A 24576-nucleotide genomic window follows, 5' to 3' on the forward strand; every position below is an offset into this window, starting at 1 on the left:
GCGGTTAACTGTGCTTTCTGGAATGTCAGAAGTACCTCAAGATCTTTGTTAACTATACATGGGTCTGTTTTGTCCCTAAATGTCTCAAGGGCAGGGCTTTATGTTTTTTGATGCTAGTCTAATGTTCAGGATTATTTTTCAGTGCTACAGACTAACCCTGTGCAAGTTCCCTTTACCACTCCACCATGGTGATATACATCAAACCCTTCAGGCTGATCTAAGGATAATGCCTTTTGAGTTGGCATCTTTCTTTGTACCTCATTGAACCTTCTTATAGTCAATGGAAAGAGAAAACACTTTTTTTTTTATTGTTGTTGTTTTAATCTTGAATTCCAAAATTAATTGTTAGGGTATGGAATGATTTTTCTGCAGGCTCCAAGAACACAGGGTTAGAGGTCGGTGTCCATCTTCATATTCACATCTTTTTCTCTCTGCATCTGCATCTTGGTCAGTAGCTTACCATACACACACACACACATACACACACACACACACACACACACACACACACACACACACACACACACACACACACACAGTGTCTCCTGAGAGTCATTGCTTCCATTCAGTACTCAAGTCATCCTCCTGAAGGACAGCAGTGCCCTCCTGAGGGACAGCAGTGTCTCCCTGAAGGACAGCAGTGTCTCCCTGAGGGACAGCAGTGTCTCCCTGAGGGACAGCAGTGTCTCCCTGAAGGACAGCAGTGTCTCCCTGAGGGACAGCAGTGTCTCCCTGAGGGACAGCAGTGTCTCCCTGAAGGACAGCAGTGTCTCCCTGAGGGATAGCAGTGTCTCCCTGAAGGACAGCAGTGTCTCCCTGAGGGACAGCAGTGTCTCCCTGAGGGACAGCAGTGTCCCCTTGAAGGACAGCAGTGTCTCCCTGAGGGACAGCAGTGTCTCCCTGAGGGACAGCAGTGTCTCCCTGAGGGACAGCAGTGTCTCCCTGAGGGACAGTAGTGTCCCCTTGAAGGACAGCAGTGTCTCCCTGAGGGACAGCAGTGTCCTCCTGAAGGACAGCAGTGTCTCCCTGAGGGACAGCAGTGTCTCCCTGAGGGACAGCAGTGTCTCCCTGAGGGACAGCAGTGTCTCCCTGAGGGATAGCAGTGTCTCCCTGAAGGACAGCAGTGTCTCCCTGAGGGACAGCAGTGTCTCCCTGAGGGACAGCAGTGTCCCCTTGAAGGACAGCAGTGTCTCCCTGAGGGACAGCAGTGTCTCCCTGAGGGACAGCAGTGTCTCCCTGAGGGACAGCAGTGTCTCCCTGAGGGACAGCAGTGTCTCCCTGAGGGACAGTAGTGTCCCCTTGAAGGACAGCAGTGTCTCCCTGAGGGACAGCAGTGTCCTCCTGAAGCACAGCAGTGTCTCCCTGAGGGACAGCAGTGCCCTCCTGAGGGACAGCAGTGTCTTTCTGAGGGACAGTAGTGTCTTTCTGAAGGACAGCAGTGTCTCCCTGAAGGACAGCAGTGTCTCTATGAAGGACAGCAGTGTCGTCCTGAGGGACAGCAATGTTTCCCTGAGGGACAGCTGTGTCTCCCTGTAGGACAGCAGTTTCTCCCTGGAGGACAATAGTATCCCTCTCCAGGACACCCATGACTCTTTCCTTGTTGCCTGGTTTGGGCTTACTTTTCTTTTCGTCCATCTAACCCCAGACACTATAGTGTCCCTTTAAAAACACAATTCTTGTGACTTCCGTCATCTTAACTCCTCCCTCCATTAGCCTGCTGTCCATGCTCTTATGTGCCATTACCTTGGACAGAATGGAGTTTGGATAGGCTTTCTTGTAATTTTCTTATACACATATGTCTTTGGGCTATAGAGGTCTTTGTAGCTCAACAAATAGGTCTTCCTTTATACTTCCAAGAGGTGATGTCCAATTCTTATGCCTGTAGTGTCTCCCTTCATGCTCTTCTTGGCACATCCAGCGCTACCTAAGCATTTCTGCACAGGGTTCAGGGTCAACACTTGAGGTGGGGCAGCTGCTGGTGCTGTGCAGATCTGGCATGAGAAGACACTTACTGTCCTTGGTGCAGGGTGCCGAAGGCCAGTAGGAACTCCTGTCTTCCTTCTCTTTCCTCCCTTCACCAATCCAGTCATTCTGAGAATCACAAAAGTTTGCTGCCCTCATTTCTCATGCCTTCTGATCTAGGTATGGCCCTACCTAAAAGCCACCGAATTCTTTAAATCCAACTCAGGCTTTCTGTTCTTCAGAGGCCGTGCTTGGCACCTCCCCTGCTGATGGACCGTTTTGTATGTGTGTGCTCTTATGTTCTTCCTGCCTCCACAGGCACACTGGGGCTTCATCTTTCCCCTCTCCCACACAGCTGGCATTTCCCCCAGAACAGGACCCACCACAGCATCTGTCCACTACGTAATTGGCACTCAGTAAATATTTGTCGAGCAATTGGGTGTTTATATTGTCATCAATGTTTGTCTATTCCGTGGGTCATTATTTACCTATTTCACGTGTGCATATCCTTCCTTTCAAATAAGTAGAACAATACTGAAAGGGAGGGGACTTTATGCTTGTTTTATTATCTGGTCTAACTCATAGCAGGACTAAGTAACTACTCAATTAAACATTTCGAAAGCAGTCATATTTCTGAGGCTAAATCTCAGTGCTTCAAATCCTTGCAGGAAGGTCATTTCTAAACATTAAAACATTGCTCTAGGATATCTCCAGCATTCATACTTTGTCCATTTGTTTTATGGTCTAGAAATGGGCATATCATTAGCAGTTCCATTTAAGGAATTTCTCAGCTTTTATGAGTGAAGGGAAGTACTCACCAATCTCTGTGGTGATGATACGGAGTCTGGTGGGGCTTGTCATGGCCAGCCATGGTTGGAGTCTGAAATACACAGGAGAGCCCGAGGGGAGGTGTGGCTGTCTCTCCAGAGTGCTCAGTACTGTTAATTTCTAAGAACACACACCTGGCTAAAGGCTCAAGTAGCAGGAGATAGCTCACGAGTCCACCCCTCATCTCTTCTCTCTGACCCACTGACCCCTTTCTCCAGGCTCCTCAGTACTCTTTGGGTCAGTGTTGTAGAAATACAACTTCAAGTAAGATCTTGCCCCACTTGAAGCCCTTCTGTGGTTTCTTGCCACCTCTTAAGGGGATTTTTCAACCAATAGAATGTAAGTGTTCTCTGAGATCTCAAAATCTTAAGTTAAGGAACGTCACAGGAGAAACCATTTCATGACTTAGCCTATTTTGTTTTTGCTCATAAAGAACATTCCTTAATTAGTTTACACGTATTACTGCCTCAGTGGCTTTGGGAATCTTTTGCTATTTCGAAAATTCAAGTTCAGTCCTTTTTTAAAAAACCAGTTTCTGTGTGAGACTTTTGCCTGCAGGTGTGTCTGTGCCACATGTGTGCTTCATGCCCATCCACAGAGGGCGGAAGAGAAGGTTGGGCCTCCCGCTTGTGAGCTCTGCTGTTGGTACAGGGAGTTAAACCTGGGACTCCCGGAGAAGCAGCAAATGCCGAGCCTTCTCTCCAGCCCCTCAAATTCACTCTCAAAGAACGAAGCTTTGCTGCGACACAAAATGATTAAACAAAACGCAGCAAGCAGTAAAGAAACTCTAATAATGTTTTTAGTAACGTCAAGAAACAGCATAGGAAGCCGGGCAGTGGTGGCGCACGCCTTTAATCCCAGCACTCGGGAGGCAGAGGCAGGCGGATTTCTGAGTTCGAGGCCAGCCTGGTCTACAGAGTGAGTTCCAAGACAGCCAGGGCTACACAGAGAAACCCTGTCTCGAAAAAACAAAAACAACAACAAAAACAAGAAGCAGCATAGGGAAATGATAGAGCGAGAGAGCATGAGTGAGCCAGGGACCTGTCCTGGCTACCACAAAAAGGGAAAAGGCTGATTAGGATGCAGATGCTCTGGTAGGATTCTTTTAACTGGAATTTTTATTGAGGCAATTATGAATTTCCAGGCAGTTGTCAGAAACAATAAGGGATTATTTGTATATGCTTTTCTATTTCTCTCCAGGCTTACAGCTTACAGAACTATATTGGTAGTATTTTAACCAGCAGCTGGAGAGATGGCTCAAATACTGAGTTCTTCCTGTTCTCCCAGAGAACCTGAGTTCAGTGCCAGCACCTATGCCAATGGCTCACAACCAGCGGTAACGCCAGCTTTAGGGGATCTGATGCCCTCCTGTGACCTCCAGAGCCGCCGCACATAACTTCACACACACACACACACAGCTTCATACACACACACACACACACACACACACTCACACCTTTAAAAAGTTTCCAGGAGCTAAAGAGAAAGCTCAGCATATAAGAGCACTAGCTGCCAGAGGACCCAGGTTTCCTTTCCAGCACCCCACAATCCCCATTACTCCGGCTCCAGGGGATTTTACAGCCTCTTCTGGCCTCTTTGGGCAGTAGGTACACATATGGTGCACATACATGCATGCAGTGAAAACACTCATACCTATGAAATAAAACGAATATCAAATAATAAAAACTAGGGCAGAGTTCTATAGGACTGGTATGTAGCCTTATCCAGGCTTCCCACTTTACTTCCATGAGTCAGCACGTGGTTTTAATGTCTGTGTTGTACCATTCTGTCACCTGTGTGAGGAGCACGTCTGCCCACTACCATGTCAGACACTGAACGGCAGTGAAACCTCAAGTGTGTTGTTCCTTTCTATCATCATAATTACCTTTCTACATTTGCCTCTCAGCTACTGGTTTTAATGCCCAGTCGTCACCAGTCTGTCCCCATTTGAATGACATTTTTCTTTTATAAAATGTTGTCTATGGAATTGTATCCTCTACACTTCTTGGGTTTGGCTTTTGTTGTTCAATGCAACTTCCTGGAGCTTTTAAAGATTTATTTCTATTATTATTGAGTGTGTATCTGTATCTGTGTGTAGGTATATACACATAACTACGGGCGATTAGGGAGGCAAGAAGTGTTGGTTCCTCCTGGAGCTGTCCGACATGGGTTCTGGAAACTGAATCCAGGCTCCCTGCGGAAGCGCTCCCTCTTGCTGCATTATCTCTCTAGCCTCACTTCCCAACACTCTATCTATGTGGCTGTCTGTATCATTGCTTCCTCCCTTTGTGTTGATAAATAACATGTGGTTGTTCCTTTGCGACTGTGGGTAGGTATTGGCCCAAGACGTCCCCTGCATACCTGGATTGGAGGATGTTCAAGTCTTATAAAGATGGTGTTTTATTAGCATATAACATGTATGACTCCTCCCATATGTTTTAACTTACCTCTAGATTGCTTATAATACCTAATAACCTATCAGCATTGGGCAAGCAATACTGTATTGTTTGAGTTTAGTTCAGATGCAACCATTATAAGCCTACTGTTTATTTTGTCTGTGTTGGGTAGGACTCGTGAATACAGAAGCCAAGAATGCAGAGACCCACTATATGTTTCTGTGATGTGTGTATATCTGCATTCTAGAGCTGAACTATTATGGCTGTTGAAGGATGTCTGGGACCATCTAGTTTGGTCTTGTTTGGAAAAGCCATTGATAAAATTACTGGTGGCACTTCTGTGCTTGGTTTTAGGAATCCCTGGATGTTTGGTGCCTGCATCCTTTGTATCCCACCAGCACTGTGGTCTGGTTTCCCCATCCTCTCCAGGGAAGAGCTCTTTCTGTTTTAGCTGTCTTGAATGGCGGTGCTGATCTCACTGTGATGTGAGTTTGCACGTCCCCCCGCCCCGTGGCTAGTGCTGTTGAGCATCTTGCCGTGTGTTTATTGCTTTCTGTCCCCTCTCTGCAGTGAGATGCCGGTCCCTGTCTGCTATGTATATACTTGCCAGTGAGATTGTTTGAACGTTCCTTGTCAGGTATGTGTTTGGCAAGCCAGCCCTTTAGCCTATGCTGCATCTGTTCAATGTCCTAACATGAGCTTTCGCAAAACAGGAGGCTGATCTCTGTAGAGCATATTATTTTTTTTAAATATTTATTTATTTTATATACATGAGTACACTATTTCTCTCTCCAGACACACCAGAAGGGGGCATCGAATCCCATGACAGAAGGTTGTGAGCCACCATGTGGTTGCTGGGAATTGAACTCAGGATCTCTGGAAGAGCAGTCGCTGAGCCATCTCTCCAGCCCAGAATATATTATCTTGTTTCCAGTTCTAATGGTCCACTGAGGACCTGTGTAAGTTTTAAACTCTTGCCAGAAAAAAATGCATATAAGCAAAATTTTACATTCATTTCATGGAATTCATGGCTCTATAAAATCCATCCATAGACCATAGATTATAAACTCATGGTTTAATTGATATATTAATTTCTAGAAATTCCACATTTGACCCCAGAAAAAAAAATCACCTTCCTTTTTAATGAAGTGAAAGTGGAGGCCCTCTAGCTTGTACGGCAAGGGAGCCAGGCAAGCCTGAGTAAGGCTTCGCGTCGGACCTAGTTCACCAGTCCTTTCTCAGGAATGAGCTGTTGGTCTTCTCTTGGTCCTCCTTGTTGCTTTACATTTCTATAGACAGAACAGCTACGATACACAGAACAGTCTTTCTCACTGAATCCAGACCTGTGAGTGTGGGGCAGCCCTGCCTGTCAGTTCAGTGGGAGTGGCAGGACCTTGTATGACTTTGTGTTTCCTTGTTCCAACGTTCTAAAATGGAACTGGAGATGAGGCTTTTGTCTAATTTGATTCAGTCATTAGTAATGCCCAAATGTGGAGCTATCAGGAACAGGACCTGCTCTGACTTTAATAATGTATTGCATCTGCCATCTGGGGAAGTCTGAGACAATCCTGGGATAAACATGTAATATGGAATATTATTGATAGGTGCCTGCCAAAGGACCCTTCCTCTATGTCCCTTCTCATTTGTGTGTATGTATATATGAATTTAGGAGCAGGTTTTGTGTGTGTGTGTGTGCATGTGTATGTGCATGCATGTATGTATGTGCATGTGCATGTGTGTATGTTTGTGTGTGTGCATGCATGTATGTATATGTGTTAAAGTGTATGCACATATGGGAGGCCAGTAGTTGATAACGAGACCCTTTCTCTATTACTTTAGTTAATATTTTAAGACAGAGTTTCTTATGATTCTACTAGATTAGTGGGCCAGAAAGCCCCAGGGATCCTTGTTTCTGTCCCTACCCCTCAGCCCCTGGCTTTATTGCTGGGGATACATACTTAGCTATTCATGCTTGTGTGCCGAGCACTTCATCGAATGAGCCATCCATCTCCTCGGCCCCCATCACTCCATTCTGTCTGTTAGACACACAGTGGGTAGTGGTTAGGGATGGATTCTGTATGGATACATGCTGCGCCCTCTGGCTTCTGTGGCTTGGACTCCATATCTTCGTCAAGCCTGTCTTCATGTGAAACCCCTTCTATCTGAGGACTCCCTCGTTTCCTGACGCCGGCTTCATACCATTGCCTTCTGCCAGTCTGCAGTCCCATTTCTGACATCCCCCTGCTTCATCCTACCATCCAGACCATGCTATGAGCACCTTGAAAGCCTCCAGGTTGCTTTACACGTGGTCCACGACAATGAGTTGACTCTGGCAAGTTCTTGCTAAGGAGGGAATTGAAGTGTTGAAAGGCTGTGTCTCGTCAGGGCGCTTGGATGATGATTGAGCATTGTGCACTGAAAAGACTCTCAGCATCAGGAAAAGTTCAGTAGATTTGGAAAAAGCTTTATAAGGCCTTAATTGCTTTGTCTATGTGCAAATATATCCTGAGAAGTACAAATGAGTGTGACAGGCTTGGCGGAACATTCTGTTAGCAGCCAACTCGTTCTTCTCTTTGTACTTAATAAACATCCTCTAATTTAGGCTGCACTATTTCAGACCGACTGGCTCTCCTTTCTCCCCACTCCCACCCCCCATTAGCTCGCATTAATGAGATCCTATTGAAGAGTGACTGTGCTGTCGGTTCCCTTCTAATCTTCAGACATGTCCCCAGTGAGTGTTTGAAATAGTCTAGCTTTTCTCCTACAGCTGAGAGACGTGAATGCCTCAGATCGTTCTCGTCAGAGACAGGTTTATATAGTCAGCGTCGTCTGCTCCACAGTCGCTTCATGCCTAAATGCTCCCTCGGCACACATTTCCCCTGTGCTGGCATCAAAGGCTGGCTCTGAGGCTCGGCCTCACGGCCCAAAGCGCACTGTTCTTCCTTTCTCCACTAGCATCACAGTTGAGTTGGGGACCACCAGCTCCGCCGTTCGCTGAGGGATCTTATACAAGCTGTCATTGGCCATTTTGTGCTAATCCAGAAAGTGATCAGAGAAGTAATCTCCCCCCCCCCACCGCCTCTCTCTCTCTCTCTCTCTGATTTAGGATGTTGTGTATATATGTATATATATATATATTTCTGCTAAAAGTGATTGATTGCACAGATCAAATCTGCACCGCCATATTTAATACGGAAAGCATCGTTTTGACTGCCGCTAGGTTAGCTTTTATTCCTTTTGCACTGTGTTTGAAGCTGCTGTTTCATGACTTGCTAGTGGGTCTGTGCTACATTCTCACTGATAAATTGCTTCATATATAAAATTTAAACATTTTCCCAAGGATCCTTTTCTCAACTTTATATATATATATATATAAAAGCACACCTTAAAGCCCTTTGAGTTTTAAAGTGATTTATATTTTATTGCACCATTTGCAAATCACAGTGAGATAAAGACTTGCCAACTACAAAAACTCCCACTGCTATGCAGAGGTATAACAGCTGGAGTGGAGGCAGGGGCCGAGGATGAGCGGGGAAGGTATGCTTGCCACACCCTTCATTTCGTAAGTTTAGCGTGGAATATTTTCATGTTTAAGCTTCTACATCCCTTATATTCTTTAGGCTGCCATGTTCATAGAGTATTTAGCATAGTGTGTGCCATGTCGTTAGCTATCTGAGTGTAGTTATTGAGTGTGATAGGGTAGTTCAGAGTTTAGTATTTATAGTGGTAAGTTGCTGTGGGTTTTATAAAAGGCATGTAAGTCACTGATTATTAGCATGCTCAAAGACAAAAATTAAAGATCTGGTTTTGTGGGGCATGGTTATTCAGGCCTTTGATCCCAGCAGCTGGGAGGTAGAGGTGGGTGGATCTTTGTGAGTTCGAGGCCAGCCTGGTCTATATAGCAAGCTCCAGTCAGGGTTAAATGATGAAACCCTGTCTCAAAACAAACAAACAAACAAACAAACAAACAAACAAACAGTACTACCACTCTAAAAAAAATCTTCACACCAGAATCATAGTCATAGCTTCACATCCATGACTATTTCATTTGGAGGTATAAGAGTTAGAGACCTGGAATTTCATGAGGGAGGAAACAGAAAGTTTTCCTCCTAACTTTACAGACTTAGCATACTTAAAATAGTCTAATATTTTTCTTTAGAGTTAACTGCCAATCATTTTTGGACATTAGATATTTGTTGTAAACCTATTTTAGCATCCCATTATTCCGCTAGTGGGATTTGTTTCTCTCTTTGGAGACAAACTTAAGAAAAATATGTATGGACTATTGTTCAGACTATCCAGTGGTATCTGTAATATTTTTGGAAGTATTTTGACATTTAATTTCCCCCCAAAGTGTTTTTAGACAAGGAGGGAGTCAGGCCTTGGGAACTTAGAAGCTGGAGAGTGAGGTATGTACAAGGAGATGCCGAGGGCCAAGGGCAAAACACAACCGTGTATGATTACTGACCTAGGTGTAGAAGGAGATCCAGCCAGCATAGTTTGGCTAGCAAGAGCAGGACTCAGAGTCCCTTCCCACGAACAAGGAGTTCATCTGGGAAAACCCAAGGGGAATAAAAATTTTAAAATATCCTGTTGGAAATCTGATAGTTGTATTAGGTGGATCCTAATCTTTTTCTCATTCCTTTCTCCCCAACTTATTTAGGAAAGGTTCAATAGGAGTTTTAGAAGGATTTGGAAAGACCTGGGGGGCTCTCTTATTTCTACCAGAATTTGTGTGGGATCTTCAGCTATGCAACACTTTTAAACCAGTCTCAGAACTGGAGAGATGGTTTGGTGGGTCAAGCATTGCTGCCCAGGCATGCAGGGCGTGTGGGGAAGGGGGTGGGGTGGAGTCTGAATCTCTAGTGCTCACATAATCCTAGAGCTCCTTTAGGAACAGTGGAGGAAACAGGAGAGTCCCCAGAAACCTGCCTGCCAGCTGGTCTGACGTACGTATGAGAGCAAACAAACACCAAGAGACCCTGCATTAAGCAAGATAGAAGGTGGAGGTCAAGCCTTAACGTTGCCCTCTGACCTCCATCTGTGCATCATATGTGTGTGTAGCACACAAATGTTCACACAGCCACAAGCCACATACACACAAAGATAAATGGTTTCAAAGTCTACAGTAACGAGAGCTAGATATTTAAGCTGAAGTGTACAAAATACTAAAACCTTCAAGGAAACCCAGTTTTCCCAAACATGCTGTCACTTATTTTGCTTTACAGTTACTTTGCTTAAGAAGTTAAAGGGAATTAATCTGGGAAATGTAGCTAATATCAACCAAAGTGGCTTTTACATTTCTATACTAAAAATAGCAAGAGGTTGAGCTGGCAGGAATAAGATACGAGTTATCAAACAAAAGGTACAAGGTCAGTTAATGTGTTGTCTGGCCCTGGACGGTTCTGCTGAGATCAGGTCTGAGGCGGCTCTTGGTCTCACTTAGCCTCATGTGGAATGACAGATGAGGTGGAAGAAAGCAGGTATTTCACGGGCCAGGTGAAGGTGCACCTCACCCTGGTCGCCGGTCACATGCACCACCTCACCTTGGGTGCAGGTCATATGCATCGTCCTGGGTGCAGATCACATGCATCATGTCACCCTGGGTGCAGATCACTTGCATCATGTCACCCTGGGTGCTGATCACTTGCATCATGTCACCCTGGGCACAGATCACATGCACCACCTCACCCTGGGTGCAGATCACATGCATCATGTTACCCTGGGTGCAGGTCACATGCATCATGTCACCTTGGGGTGTATGTCATATCCAACATCTCACCCTGGGTGCAGGTCACTTGTATCATGTTACCCTGGGTGCAGGTCACAGGTACCACCTCACCTTGGGTGCAGGTCCCATGCACCATGTTACCCTTGGGTGCGGATCCCATGTACCATCACTCCCTGGGTGCAGATCACATGCACTGGAGAATTGCACTTTAGAATGGCACCTCACCCCCTAGCCATAGCCACCTGAATTAGCTGAAAGGAAGCTGTTTGGAAGAGCTTGCAGGGCCTGACCAAGGGTGACGGGACTGCTTTTTTTGTAGAAGCAAATTTTCAAAATGCTAATATATACTCTATTAATAAAAAAAGTTAGCTTGTATCCTACTTAATGTATTTGTGTGTCTACATATACCATGATAACACAACAATGCATATTCTACAGCCTATGCAGAAACGGAAAGGGTGATAAGGATTAAAGACTATAGCGAAGCTTCTGTATTAACGTTTGTTTTCTCGAATCATCAGTGTGAAGCATTAGCTGCTTGCTCTGAGGCCTTTGTTTCTCTTTGGTATCTACTTTGAAATAGGTTTGAAGTATCTGCTGGTCAAACGATGCTTCCCTGTGATGCAGGCTCTGGCAAATCCTTTCTCTGCTAGCTGTCCTTGAGACTGAGAAGGGTTAGCTCCCAGTCCCAGCCACCCATTCTGCAGGAGTTGGTGAAGAAATGCTTACCTTCCCTGGTAACGGTCTATCCTCTGGCAAATCATCATCAGGAGGTCTATCATCAGGAGGAGTCCCTACAAATCAAACAAACTAACACGAAGGCTAGGAAATGGCTCCTCTTGGAAGATTTTTAAAACATAGATTGAAATCTATTTCTTCCAAAAAAATTTACAGAGTACAGATGTGAGAGCTACCATAAATGCAAACTTAAAGCACGAAACCTCACAAAACCTCCAGGCTGTGGACACATGCAGAAACACCGCCTTTCTTCTATCTTTGAGATTATCATATAATTATGTCATCTCCCCCATTTTCCTTCTCTCCCCAAACCCTCCCATATGCCTCTTGCTCTCTTTCAAATTCATGACATTGTTGTTGTTATTATTATTAACTGCTGTTGCATGTGTGTGTGTGTGTGTGTGTGTGTGGTGTTATTCCTAAATACAACCTACTCAGTCTGTGTTGAGGGGCTACCCTTATCTTTGTGTACTAGGAAACATATTTGGACTGTAGTTAGGGGTTATGCTGGCTCAGTAAGGTGGTGGCTGTAGACTCTCCTCCAAGATTCTGAACTTCACAATAACCTTTAGGCTTACTGTGTCATGCTAGTTTATAGGTGTCATAACTAGGTAGACCTGCTGGTCCTACTTCTCTCCTTTGGAGCTTACGTGGTGCCCTCTGATGTCATGAAAGTCCTCAGAGGGGAGGCATTCAGGGCAGTTCCTGCTCAAGGCCCTCTGAGCCCTGTGTCTAAAGTATGTGGTGTCTTCAGCAATAGGGACCTACCTTCCCCTCTGAGGGAAGCAAGGGCAGCAACAATAGGCTGCATGTTTTGGGGATGCTTTTAGACAGCCCTGGCTGATAATTCAAAAGAGGGCTTTTCATGTGTGGTGTGTGCTGTGGGGCTTCCCACTGCACAGAGTGGGTGGAGAGAAAGGTTAGTCAGGTGACATCAAATAAACAAATAATGGCCGAGGTCTTCTGTTTGTTCTAAACAATATTCAACAACGCCACTATAAGGAATTAGTACTGAATAGCTATGGTGGTGTGGGAGGAGGTGGGTCCGTCAATGGTCTTTGATTTTTGAAAGCAGCATTGTCCAGGTGAGAAATTTTTATTTAAACTTTATATGTAAATAAATACACAGAGTTGTGTGTATAATAGGCCTTTTAAGGCAAATAGCTAATAGTATAATTTCTAATGGCTTTTCAGACATTATTATTATTATTTTATTTTTCTTTTATATTTATCTTCTTTTATATTCCCTAATTAGAGTCCCCCCCCACCTGCTTTCCCATTTCCCTGATTGGATAGCTTGTATCCTGCTATTCCCCACATCCCTACCTTGGGAAATGTCTCTTTGGACTCTCCTGGTTTCTGGCAGTTGTTTTAGGCTAGGCACTCACACCTGAAGATTTGGAGCTAGGAGCCTCTGATGAGAGAGGACATGGACGTTTATCTTTAAGGGTCTGGGTCATCATGCTCAACATGGTTTTTCCTACTTCCATCCATTTACTGGTATAGGACCTGGAGGAGGAGGTAGACCAGATGATCCTTTTTAAACCATTTTACCCATGACAGACTCTGTCAGCAGCCTGGAACCACATTTCCTTTGTTCACTTATTAAAGTGCTATTTCTTTCTGGAAAAAAAAGAAGAAAAATATTTTTCTTTTTTTTCCCCCCAAAACAAAACCTCCAACACAAACAGATATTTCCCATCTCAGAAATCCCAGAAAGCTTAGAATCCTCTTGTATTTATAGAGAAGAATTACGTAGTATACTCTTAAGTTTGACAACCTTAAACAGAACTCTTTCTGCCACAATATAGCCTGTGCCCCTTAGTGTAGTAAAAGCTTTTATGACTGCTTCTTGTCTCATTACAGAAGTTGTAAAGTTCTGACCACACTGAAATACTTCTGTGAAATGAGCCATTCTGACTGGCTAAAGTTCTGTAGACCTTGGCTTCAAGTTCTTTGTTATAGTTCACAAATGTCTTATGTGTGGTGCTTTTAAAGCTTTATCAGAGGCTGTGAAAATGGCTCATTTGGTAAGGACAGTAGCTATGCAAGCACTAGAACCTGGATTTGAATCCTTAGCACCCACATAAACAGCTAGGCATGGTTACCTGGGCCTTTAGTCCTGATACTGGAAGTTGGCAACAGGCAGATCCAGGAGTTTTCTGCCTACCAGCCAATCTAGCCAAAAAGGCAAGCTTCTAAGAAGTGCGGTCTTTTTCTTAAACTAATGAGGCTGAGAGAGTGATAGAGAAGGACACCTGAAGTCCCCCTCTGTCCTCTGTGGTTGTGCACATACGTTTGCATGTGTGTCTACCTCCGCACAACCAAAGCAATAAAAAACAAACAAACATACCCCTTTGTCAGAGCCACTGTATTTTTTTTTTAACGTTTCTTTCTTGAAGAAAGTAATTTGAACTTCAGAATGTATCTTCTATGGTTCTTTTGGTATATATGTATTTTGAACATATTTAAAAATGTATTCTGTGAGAGGCACAGAGGTCCTTGTGTTCATAGACAATCACTATCGGAACCAGGAATGACAAACAGGGTTGCCTCTTCAAAGGAGAGGTGTATAACCAGCTTTCCACCCAGAAATCTGAGAGCAGAGGTGGTTAATATCCTGGTGACCTTCTTCCCCAGGACCCTTACCATGAGCTGGTTTTTCTTAGTCCATCTATAGAACCCATCTTTATGGAAGATGTCACATATGCTTTGCAAAGAGTTTTGATGTAGTCATGTCTTAAGCTTTACTGAGTACACAGAATTAGTTATCGTCAGGAAACTTCTTCTCAACAAATTGTGAAGTGCTTAAATATGCCTAAAATAGAATATTTGGGGGTCAGACACTCGAAGTTTGGTCAACACCAGCTACTGAGTCATGCTGAACAGGACTGTCTCCTTATGTCTTCTCGTGGGTGGTCACGCGGCTGGGCTTAATGGTTGCAGGGACGCCTTCCAGTATTCTTTGACAGTTTCATATATGTATTTAATATATTTTGATCATAACCAAACCTACTCTTATCTCTTTCCATTTCCCTTGGGCCACTTATATTTTATTAACAGACAAAATCCAGCCAGATGCTGTGCTGTACGCCTGCACTCAAAGCTCTTAGGCAGAGTGAAGGGTATTAATTCAGGGCCAGCCTGAGCTTATAACTAAGACTCTTGTCTCAAAACACCAAAGACCAACACTATAGTTCAGTGTCAGAGTGCTTGCATACAATGCTCAAACCCTTGAATTTGATCCCTGTTTAGAAACAAATAACCAAACAAAAAACCTCTAGCAAATATAAGCTGATTTTTTAAAAAAAATTTTTCTTTTACTTTTTGAGATTAAAATTACATCACTGCCCCCATCTTCTTCCTCTCTCCTAGACTTTACCATATACCCCTCCTTGCTCTCAAATTTATGGCCTTTTTTCCATATATATATGTGTGTGTTAATTATATATATATATATATATATGTATATATATATATATATATATATATATATGAAGTAATTTCCACTTCAGAATGTACCTTCTATGGTTCTTTTGGTATATATGTATTTTAAACATAATTAAAAACGTATTCTGTGAGAAGCACAGAGGTCCTTGTGTTTACAGATAATCACTATGGGAACCAGGAATGACAAACAGGGTTGCCATAATTTATATGACAAACATAGAAATTATATATATGTGTGTGTGTTGTATATACATAACTTCAACCTGTTCAGTCTGTTCCTTGGTTTTTTCACCCCATTTTATTTATTTAACATATGGGTCTGAAATAGTTTTCTTCATGAAGAAATGTGTTTCAGTTTGTTTTTTTTTTTATTTATTGTATCTGCTATTTAAATCACTGCATTGCTACAATAATATATTTATTTTGATGTTAAATAGAAATCTAGCTTCGCCTTCACCATATGGGATTACATACGGTCCAACTGTGAACATGGCAAGAACTGCTGCTGCCCTGGTGCACAGCAGTCAGGAAGAGAGGCAGGGTCAGTGCTACTGCACAGAAATTTAGCTTTCAAAGTTGAATTCTTGATAGTTTAGAGTTTGGCCAGGCAGTGGTGGCACATGTCTTTGAACCCAGCTCTTGAAAGGCAGAGCTAGGCAAATCTTTAGAGTTCAAAGCCAACCTAGTCTACAGAGCAAGCTCCTGCACAGCAGAGCTGCACAGAGAAACCTTGTCTAGGAAAACCAATGCCCCCACCCTCCAGGATAGTCTGGAGGTCAGAGGTCGGAGGCCCTCCATTTGTCAGGGCTCTCGGGTTGCGCATTATTTCATAATCGGAACTGACAAAGGTCAGTTAGGAATTCATATGAAGACTATTCTGTCATATTCTTGTTAGCATTGTCATTCATGGGAAGTCCCTTTCCCTGACCCTGGAAGCCATTGGTTTAACTTGGGAAGTTAATTTCGCTATAAATACTATGCAGGAGCGCACTCCTGTGTGTTCACAGGAGCCTGCACAGGGAATGCTGGATTGAGAAGAAGGATTGGGAAGCACCCTGCTGTCAGGTCCTTGGCTTGCCCCTACCCCCAAGTACGATACCTGTCTTTCAAGATGACTAACATGACTTGTGACCTGAGAGGTTTCTGTGCTAGAATGTGTATAAAGTATTAGGACACTTAATTTAGGTGACTTTAGATAGAATAAATAAAGATAGAACTTTTCATATTCTTCCTTGCCAAGTGTATTCCCTGGAAATTTGTGCACTGAGCGTCACCATTGCAAAGGGCCGCCTTCCTAGCTCCTTCCTAGAGCCTTGCTAGAGCACCCCCACTTTGGTGGTGCTGTGATCCACAGCAGATGGTCAATGAGTGACAGCGGCTCTTTGATTTTTAATCAGAAAACCAGCTTCTGGGTACTATTTTGAGACTTTTTATTCTCAGTTATAACTGTCTATCAAACATAGAGTCTACCATTGCAACCATTGTGTGTGTGTGTGTGTGTGTGTATGTATGCAAGCGCGCATGGGTGTGCACAGGTTGGAGTGTTAAGTACGTTATTATTCTCTATTACCATTATCCATTGTGTATCAGTTTTCAATGTGCAAAGCCTGAAGCTCAGCATCTATTAAAGTCCATTAAACAAAACAGACTCCCTTCTCTGCTCTCAGAAGCGGTCTTTGATGCTCGCTGTCCTGTGGTACTGGAGCCACAGGGCATTGTGCTTTGTGTCTGGCTCATTTCGCTGGGGATGTGCTGCTGCGATTCCTTCAGGCTGTGGCATGCGTTCCTTCCCTTCCCTTTGCAGGTAGAATGGCATTCCATTGTATGTACATGCCACATTTCATTTGTCCACCTGTCTGTTCATAGACATCTCTGTGCTCTGCTTTTAAAGAGATACACACAAGCAGATGCAAGTCCATGCAGCTGGTGGAGAGGTCAGTCAGCGTGTTGGCCGGCTGCCTGTCCACTGTGATCCTGTGGTTGGAATCTTTGACCTCTGTGTCAGAGAGGCAGGAATGATCTCATACCCTCTGTGTTATCTGGGGAAAGTAGACTTAGCAGCCTGCCAGACAGTGGTGAGTTTCATCCAGCTTTCCTAATGCTCATGTTGGCCTCTGTGGCTTTTGTGGAGTGTCAGAAGGGGTAGCATTTCATTATGTATGGAAACCAACCTGAAAGAATAGAGGTATGACTATATATGTCCTGTATATGTCACCGTGCATATGTAATTTGAATATTTATTTCAAGCTCCTTTTTATTTTATCTCTGTATGTAACTTATTATGCTTTTGTGTTGTGGTAAGAATATATATAAGATGGATCATTTGGACCATTTTGAGCATGCGATTGATCTGGCTGCATTAAGCACAAGTGCACTGTGCAGTATCACCTTGTCCATCCTCAGGACTGTGCGTCTATCTTCCTAAATAAAAGTTGTGCATCTCCCCGAGCGGTAATTCCAGTCTTTGTCTCCTCTGCTCTGGTGTCTGCCTCTATGAATTGAACTCTTTAGGTACCTCATGTGAGTGGAATGGTGACAGTAACTTCTTCTGTGATTCACTTAGTTTTCTTAGTGTAACGTCTTTCAGTTTCATCCATGCTATAGCATGTGGGTGAGTATCACTGCTGAATACATTCTCCATTGTACGTGGCTGCTGCATGTTGGCCGTCATGGATAGGACAGTGGATAGGCGTTAAGTTTGCTTCCCCATTTTGGCTGTTTGTATATAGGACTGCTAAGCCCAATGAGTCCATTTTCCTTTGGGATACACACACATACACACACACACACATACACACACACACACATTGTATGTGTGTGTGTGTGTATGAGATTGAAGTACTGAATGGTGTGTTTAATTTTTTGAAGGGCTCCCATCCTGTTTTTTGGGGCGAGAATAGTTTCATATAGGATGGTGTCCCTTTTCTATATTCCTTTTTAAAACGGGTGTTGAGAACGGACTCCTGGCCTTGGTATGGTAGGGTAGGCAAGCATGCCACTACCGAACTTCACCCCCAGCCCCGCTTCATTCTTTGTATCTCTGGAGCTTTCTTAAGGACTCTACCCCTTCCTCCCTAATGCTGACACTGAACTGTGGGCCCACCGAGAGCTCTGAGGGCTGGTGACAGGCTCCCAACCCTAACGCTCATGTTCTTTCCATTACAGATGCAGGAGCCATGGAGTTGAGCTGCAGTGAAGTGCCTCTTTATGTAAGTCCCCAAGGCTGAGCGTTAGGTCCGAGTGGCCCTTCTTTAACTTGAGACCTCGTGAGTGACATGGGGGAGAAAGTTTTACTTACTATGGAGTGGGGGCCTCTTAAAAACACTCAGAGCATTGCTGCCTAAGTCGTGCAATTCTGTGTGGCTTTTTAAAATGGCCTAGCTTCTATTTCTGAAATCTAGGCTTTATTATTTGTGATGATGATGATGATGATGAAGAAAAGCTATGTAATTTCCAATTCATTTGGTTTACTTTTATGAGTCATTTTTGGGGCATTTTATTTTGTGGTAATTTTCTAATAATACTAAAAAGTGATTTCCTGTGTGTGAATTTTGGAGGTATGTGTTGTTTTTTGTTTGTTTTTTTTGTTGTTTGTTTGTTTTTTGTTTTTGAGAGATGCCTTGCTGATGGTGGTATTGGCTTTGCACATGAAACAGGAGTTTAGAGAATAAGGGTAAGGTGGAAATGGCATACACACAGGGGCACAGTTTTCCACGTGCCTCAGGGTTGTTTCTGAGAGCAGTTGCATGCAGTCTGAACCAGTTATCTCCTCGCTCACAAAATGGCTCAGCACCTCCTCTCTCCCTCCTTCCTAGGACATGGGCCTGGGCAGAGGATGCGCATGCAAGTGTGGGTGAAACTGAGGCTAAGAGCAGAGTATTAAGAAGCCAGAACAAATTAAGTCAGAAATCCCAATTAATAAAAAATTAATATATTCACCTACCACCCACAGCTCACTATCCAGCTAGGCTACCCTCCCCTCAGCTTGCACTCCTTCCCATCCTCTCCACTGCCCAAACAGCCCTGCACCCGCTCCATACACAACTGCCTTCTCCTAAAGAAGACAGAATAAGAAGATTTCTGAATAACAAAAAAAAAAACCCACCTTCTGAGACTCTAGGGTCTGCAGTTTTCTCTCCAGATTGTGACTTGCAGGTTATAAAATGTCCTTTGGGCCTTGCTATAATTAAGGATTAAAAAAAAATGGTCCTGAGACTAAAGTGAGAGATTTCCCAGCCTCATTGCCGCTGCATGCCTGGCTTCGCCCTCTGTCCCGCGTTGATTGTACCCCCCTTCCTCTTTCTCCCCAAACAGACAAATCCCCAAAACGAATCATGTTATAAAACACCCCCCCCCCGCCCCAGAATCTTATACTTAGCATCCTCCTGCCGTAGATGTTTGAACACAGATATACTGGGCAGGACAGAGTAGGAGAAGAGCTAATATACTTAATATGTTTGTTTACATCCGAAACACTGCCCCTCCCCCACACAGTCCCCCTCCCCTTCTCCTCGGAGAGGGTTGGGCCCCCCATGGGTATCCCCCCCACCCCACCCCCATTCTCTGCCAGATCAGGTGCATCCTCTTCCACTGAGGGCAGACAAGGCAGCCATGAAGACTGAGCTGCCTGTCTGCTACATGTGTGCCAGGGCCTTGGTTCAGCCCATGTATGTTCTTTGCTTGGTGGTTCAGACTCTGAGAGCTCCCAGGGGTCCAGGTTAGTTGACTCTGTTGGTCTTCCCCTGACATTGCCATCTATTTATGGTCTTTAATTCTTCCTCCAACTCCTCCATAAGTGTCCCTGACCACTATCTACTGTTTGGCTGTGGGTTTCTGCATCTGTTTCAGTTGGCTGCTGGGTGGAGCCTCTCAGAGGACAGTTATCCTAGGCTCCTGTCTGCAAGCCTAACAGAGCCTAAAAATTGCATATTAAACATGGTATCCTGGATTAGATGAAATGCATTACATATATTTAACATAGCTCTACACTACATGTCTATGCTGTGTCCTGCCTTCCTTACTTAATATTTTGTGTCAGTCAAGATCATTGCAGACTGACCTAAGCCAGTTGGCCTCAGCTAGTAAGAAGCCAGTATTATATATTACAGTGGAAAACACTTTAAACCAAGTCATACCAAATGGGCAAAATGCATGTGGCACAGACACAGAACCAGTGCAACAGTTTATTCCTGTATCTTGGGGGAGTGGCTCTCCCCTGGTCTCCTATCACCTGATGTGTGTAAATACAGCTGTCCTCAGTGTTTAAATGAAGAACTGTATCTGTTTTGAATATATGCAGAGCTTTTTCTTCCTTGCAAAATATAGCCACTACTTCCACAGTGTTTGTGTTACATTAGGTATTACACGTAATCCAGAGGTGATTGCAAGGATCTGGGAGGATGTTTGGGACTATATGCAAATGCTCAACTGCTATGCTGTTTTATACAAAGCCCTGAGCATCTGTGGATCTGGGCATCTGGAACCAGGGAATCATTGGATATCAAGGGGTGAATGTTTTCATGTCTTTTTCTCTTAGTTCACTGTATTTTGGTCAATAAACCCTCAATATATATAATATATATATGTTGTATTTTGTACAAATATTGTATAAATTAGAACTAGAGTAAGCCAATCAAATTGGAAGCCCTGTGTTTAATATCATCAGGAGTTCTCAGCCCTGTTGACAGTTTGATGTGTGCTCCTACAGGGATCTGTCTGTCCTGCGTTGGATTTTATCACGAGTCCTCTTAGCACTGATTTCTGTGCTGTATTGTTTGCCCATTTGACTGTGAGGCATCATATCTCTTAATTTTGATACTTTTTATGTAGTCTTGACAACCTCAGGTGTTTTAACTAAGATACTCCCATCACAAATTGTGAAAACTTCTAACAGACCAGGATGCTGTCTAAAATTATACAACAATTATATATATTTATATCCTGTGAAATAGGCATTAGTGTTTTTTAAACAAATTTTTAAATTTTAGTCACTGCAACAGACTATTTAATTAAATAAATTAATTTATGTGACTTGCCTCAGGAAAATTAGATCATCTGTATAATTTAATAATTCCAGAAGGCAAAACATCGGTATTAATGATCTCCTGACCTCTATTCACAGCTCAGAAAAGAGCTCCACATTCAGGTGGTTTTTACAGGTAATTCCTGATTCCTTGGCTGGGCCTGACTTGAGTGAGTTCTTGTGACATTCTTACTGTTAAAGTGTCCACCCCCCCCCACCCATGTTTCTATTTTGGTATCACTATGGATAACTCTAAAAACGGTAGAGAGATGTCTTTCTAAGTACAGATTATCTGTGAATATAAATATATACTTTTAAATTCTCCATTATTTTGTTTGGATCCATGAAGGAAACTTTCAGTTTTAGTCTAAAGTGTTCTTCTGTTGCATCTTCTATTATTTTTTTCCTCTTTTCTTTATAGAGCAGTGTCAGGGGCCGGATTGCTTGGTGTTTTGGGAAGATAGGAGCTGAATTCTGGATGTGTGTTTTCAACTTAATTATGTTTGTGTTATGTCTAGTTTCTCTTTTCTTCCTGCTTGCCAGCAGTTTTGGCTTCTATTATTTTAGTTCCTATGTAGCATTTTTAAGCTATGCTGATCACCTTGTGCCCACAGTCCTATTGAGGTAATTGTATTTTCCTTTAAGTACAAAGAAAGGGTATACACTGTTTTCTTATTCTACTAGGAATCTATTTCAGGAGGAATTATGGATGCTGCCTTTCTGTTTGTTCATCTTTAGGGATGTGGTTTTGCCCTAGTCTTAGGGATGATGGGATATTTGTGAACTTAGCTGCAGGCTCACTCAATTTTTTAAACATGGCAAAGCATGGTGGTCCATTGAGACTATATTATGAGAGAAGAGAAACAGACCATGTTCAGGTTGGAGGAGTGGCAGCATGGCCAGATGGGCAACCAGGGTGTCTCCAAGTGGTGATGTGTGCACTGTTGGGGTGTAGGCATTGGCAGCCAGGAGGGTGTGTACAGTGGTGATGTGTGCACTGTTGGGATGTAGGCATTGCAAATCCAATTGGTAGCCTTGGAGCAGCTTCGAGCTGCCCGGCTTCCCGCTTCCGTGGGTGAAGGGCCCTCAAGTAGCGAGTCTGCAGAGCGAGGCTCTTTGTTCTCAGTCTGGACGGCGGTCTGGGCTTCATGCTCCTCTGCCTCTCCAGTGGTTACTGTGGTGTACTTCAAGCTAGCAGAGCTGTAGAGGTGAGGCTCAGGGATGTGTAAGCCTGGAACGGTGTAAATTAGAAGCAGGGCACCCAATCTACACTGTTTATTTTCTGGCTTATGGCTCTTTAACTCTAAAACATAATCTCAGCGCAGGAGAGGGGAAAAAATGAGTATCTGTTTCCCAGAGTGTGGGTGTATTTCACTCAATGCATTGACTTTCGGTTCTATCCTGAAAAAAAAAAGAATATTGTTCATCTTCATGGCTAGATAATGCTCGATTTTTAACAGATACTGCTGTTTGTTGTTTGTTTGTTTTGTTTTTATCTATGCTAATAGGAACCTAGGCTGGTACTGTTTCTTTACTGCCACAATGAAGATGGTGTGTGGGTGTCCCTGCTGTGTGCTGACTTATCTTCTGGTATATGTCTTCTAGTATATGGCACTGAGGGCTGTTTGGTAGTTCCATTGTTACAGTAGGAGACCAGGAGGAGGAGAATGCAGGGAAAGAGGGAAATGGGGACTGGATATGATGTAGGTACATTCCACGCACGTATGAAAAAAATACATATGGTGACCAGAGACTGCTTGACTTCTAGATTCTGAGAAAATAAGTCTTGTTTTATTGCTATAGTGAATAATTATGTAGGCATGGAAGTGAGTTTTAAATGAGAAGTCATTATTCACCTTTCATTCAGCAACTTTCAGATACACTTAATGTCTAGAATTTTAGCCTTGATAGTTGTGATAATAATGAAATTAGGATTTATTGTCTTAATCTCATTTTTCTTTTTCTTTTTGTTTTTTGTTTTTTGTTTTTCGAGACAGGGTTTCTCTGTGTAGCCCTGGCTGTCTTGGAACTCACTCTGTAGACCAGGCTGGCCTCGAACTCAGAAATCCACCTGCCTCTGCCTCCCAAGTGCTGGGATTAAAGGCGTGAGCCACCACTGCCCGGCTTATTCTCATTTTTCAAAGAAGTGTGTTAAAATTTTTACCTTAAGTTTATAAGAACAAAGATTTCATTCTTGTCTTTCTTCTAATTCTGGCCAAGCCATAGAGATGTTTACAACATCTGCAGAGGTGCACCTGTGTCTTTGCTTGTGGAGTCTCGTTGGCTGGATCCCTGTCTGACACGTGGTACTACTGATGAGCTTGGAGTCAGCCTAGGAGGGTAGGACCACTTCTCTTCAGGGCAGCATGTTGTACAGCTGGTGTGGCTGGACAGTGGCATCCTCTCAGTAGCTCATTGCCAGTTAAATCTAAGTTAATCTTCTATTCCTGTTGCATGCTATGCTCGTATTTTAATTTTATTTGAAGTCTCTGTCCTGCTGAGAGACCCTGAGTGTTCTGGACTCACTGAATGTCCTAAATGAAGTTGTAACCTAGTGTTCAGAGACCTGATCCGTACCGAGGTAGCTGGGCTAACTCCTCCTCCTTTGATCTTTCCAATAGCTGGATCTTCCAGCTTATGCCAGGACCTGGCTGAGTGTACTCTCTAGTCTTAGCCTTCTGTTAGAGGTCTGAGGACAGGTCCCAGGCTGTCTGGTTGGACTGTTTGAGTCCCGGTGCCATTTCCTAGCGCTGAAAGAAGCTTCCTATGGAGCCAGTATGTGACTTGCTGGCTTTGTTCCGGCATCACCAGGCAGACATCTCTTTCCGGACTCCCACAGAGGCCCACCAACTTCTGGTTCCTGCTGAAGGAAATCCTGTCCTGAGGCCTGCCCTTTCTCTGTCTGTAGTTCTGCATCCCCCACGACTGGCCTCTCATGTCCCTTAATAACCCGCACTTCTGACTGGCTTTGCTTGACCACATCATCTGGGAATCTTTGAAAGGGCACCAGTCACCCTCAGTTTGCTGATGAGGTTAAAACCCCCTACATGGAGTGACTTGTTTCATGTCGACTCTACTGTCTTGGAATTGTGACTGCATTTGCAAACTGTGCTAATATATAATATAATATAATATAAACAATGATATATAAATATACAACTTATAACTTAATATAAATTTAATATATATTTAAATTAATTTTATAATTTAATATAATAGAAAACATTATACAAACATATTATATACAAATATGCATAACATAAACATTATATATTATATAAATATATAATACTTATATTTTATAGTATATAAACATAAAATTATAATATGTAACATATAACAATATTTTGTGTATTATATTATATATAAGTATACATTTGTATATGTATTTTCCATAATATATATTTGTGTAGTACTTAGTGGTGGGTAAATGACAGCGACTGTCCCAG

At 43.3% G+C, this 24576-nt stretch overlaps 1 protein-coding gene across 2 annotated transcripts in view; it reads left to right on the forward strand.

The window, feature by feature from the left end:
• Arhgef28 (Rho guanine nucleotide exchange factor 28) overlaps nucleotides 1-24576 on the forward strand; it is a 307219-nt gene that overhangs the window by 40721 nt on the left and 241922 nt on the right. For both annotated transcript variants that reach the window (XM_029468326.2, XM_021180313.3), the window contains exon 2: nucleotides 18271-18314. In XM_029468326.2, coding sequence (XP_029324186.1) covers nucleotides 18271-18314 — 44 coding nt within the window. The remainder of the gene's footprint in view (nucleotides 1-18270; nucleotides 18315-24576) is intronic.

Source organism: Mus caroli, unplaced genomic scaffold (assembly GCF_978045245.1).
Source record: "Mus caroli unplaced genomic scaffold, Mus_caroli_1 scaffold_15, whole genome shotgun sequence".
Taxonomy (NCBI): Eukaryota; Metazoa; Chordata; class Mammalia; order Rodentia; family Muridae; genus Mus; species Mus caroli.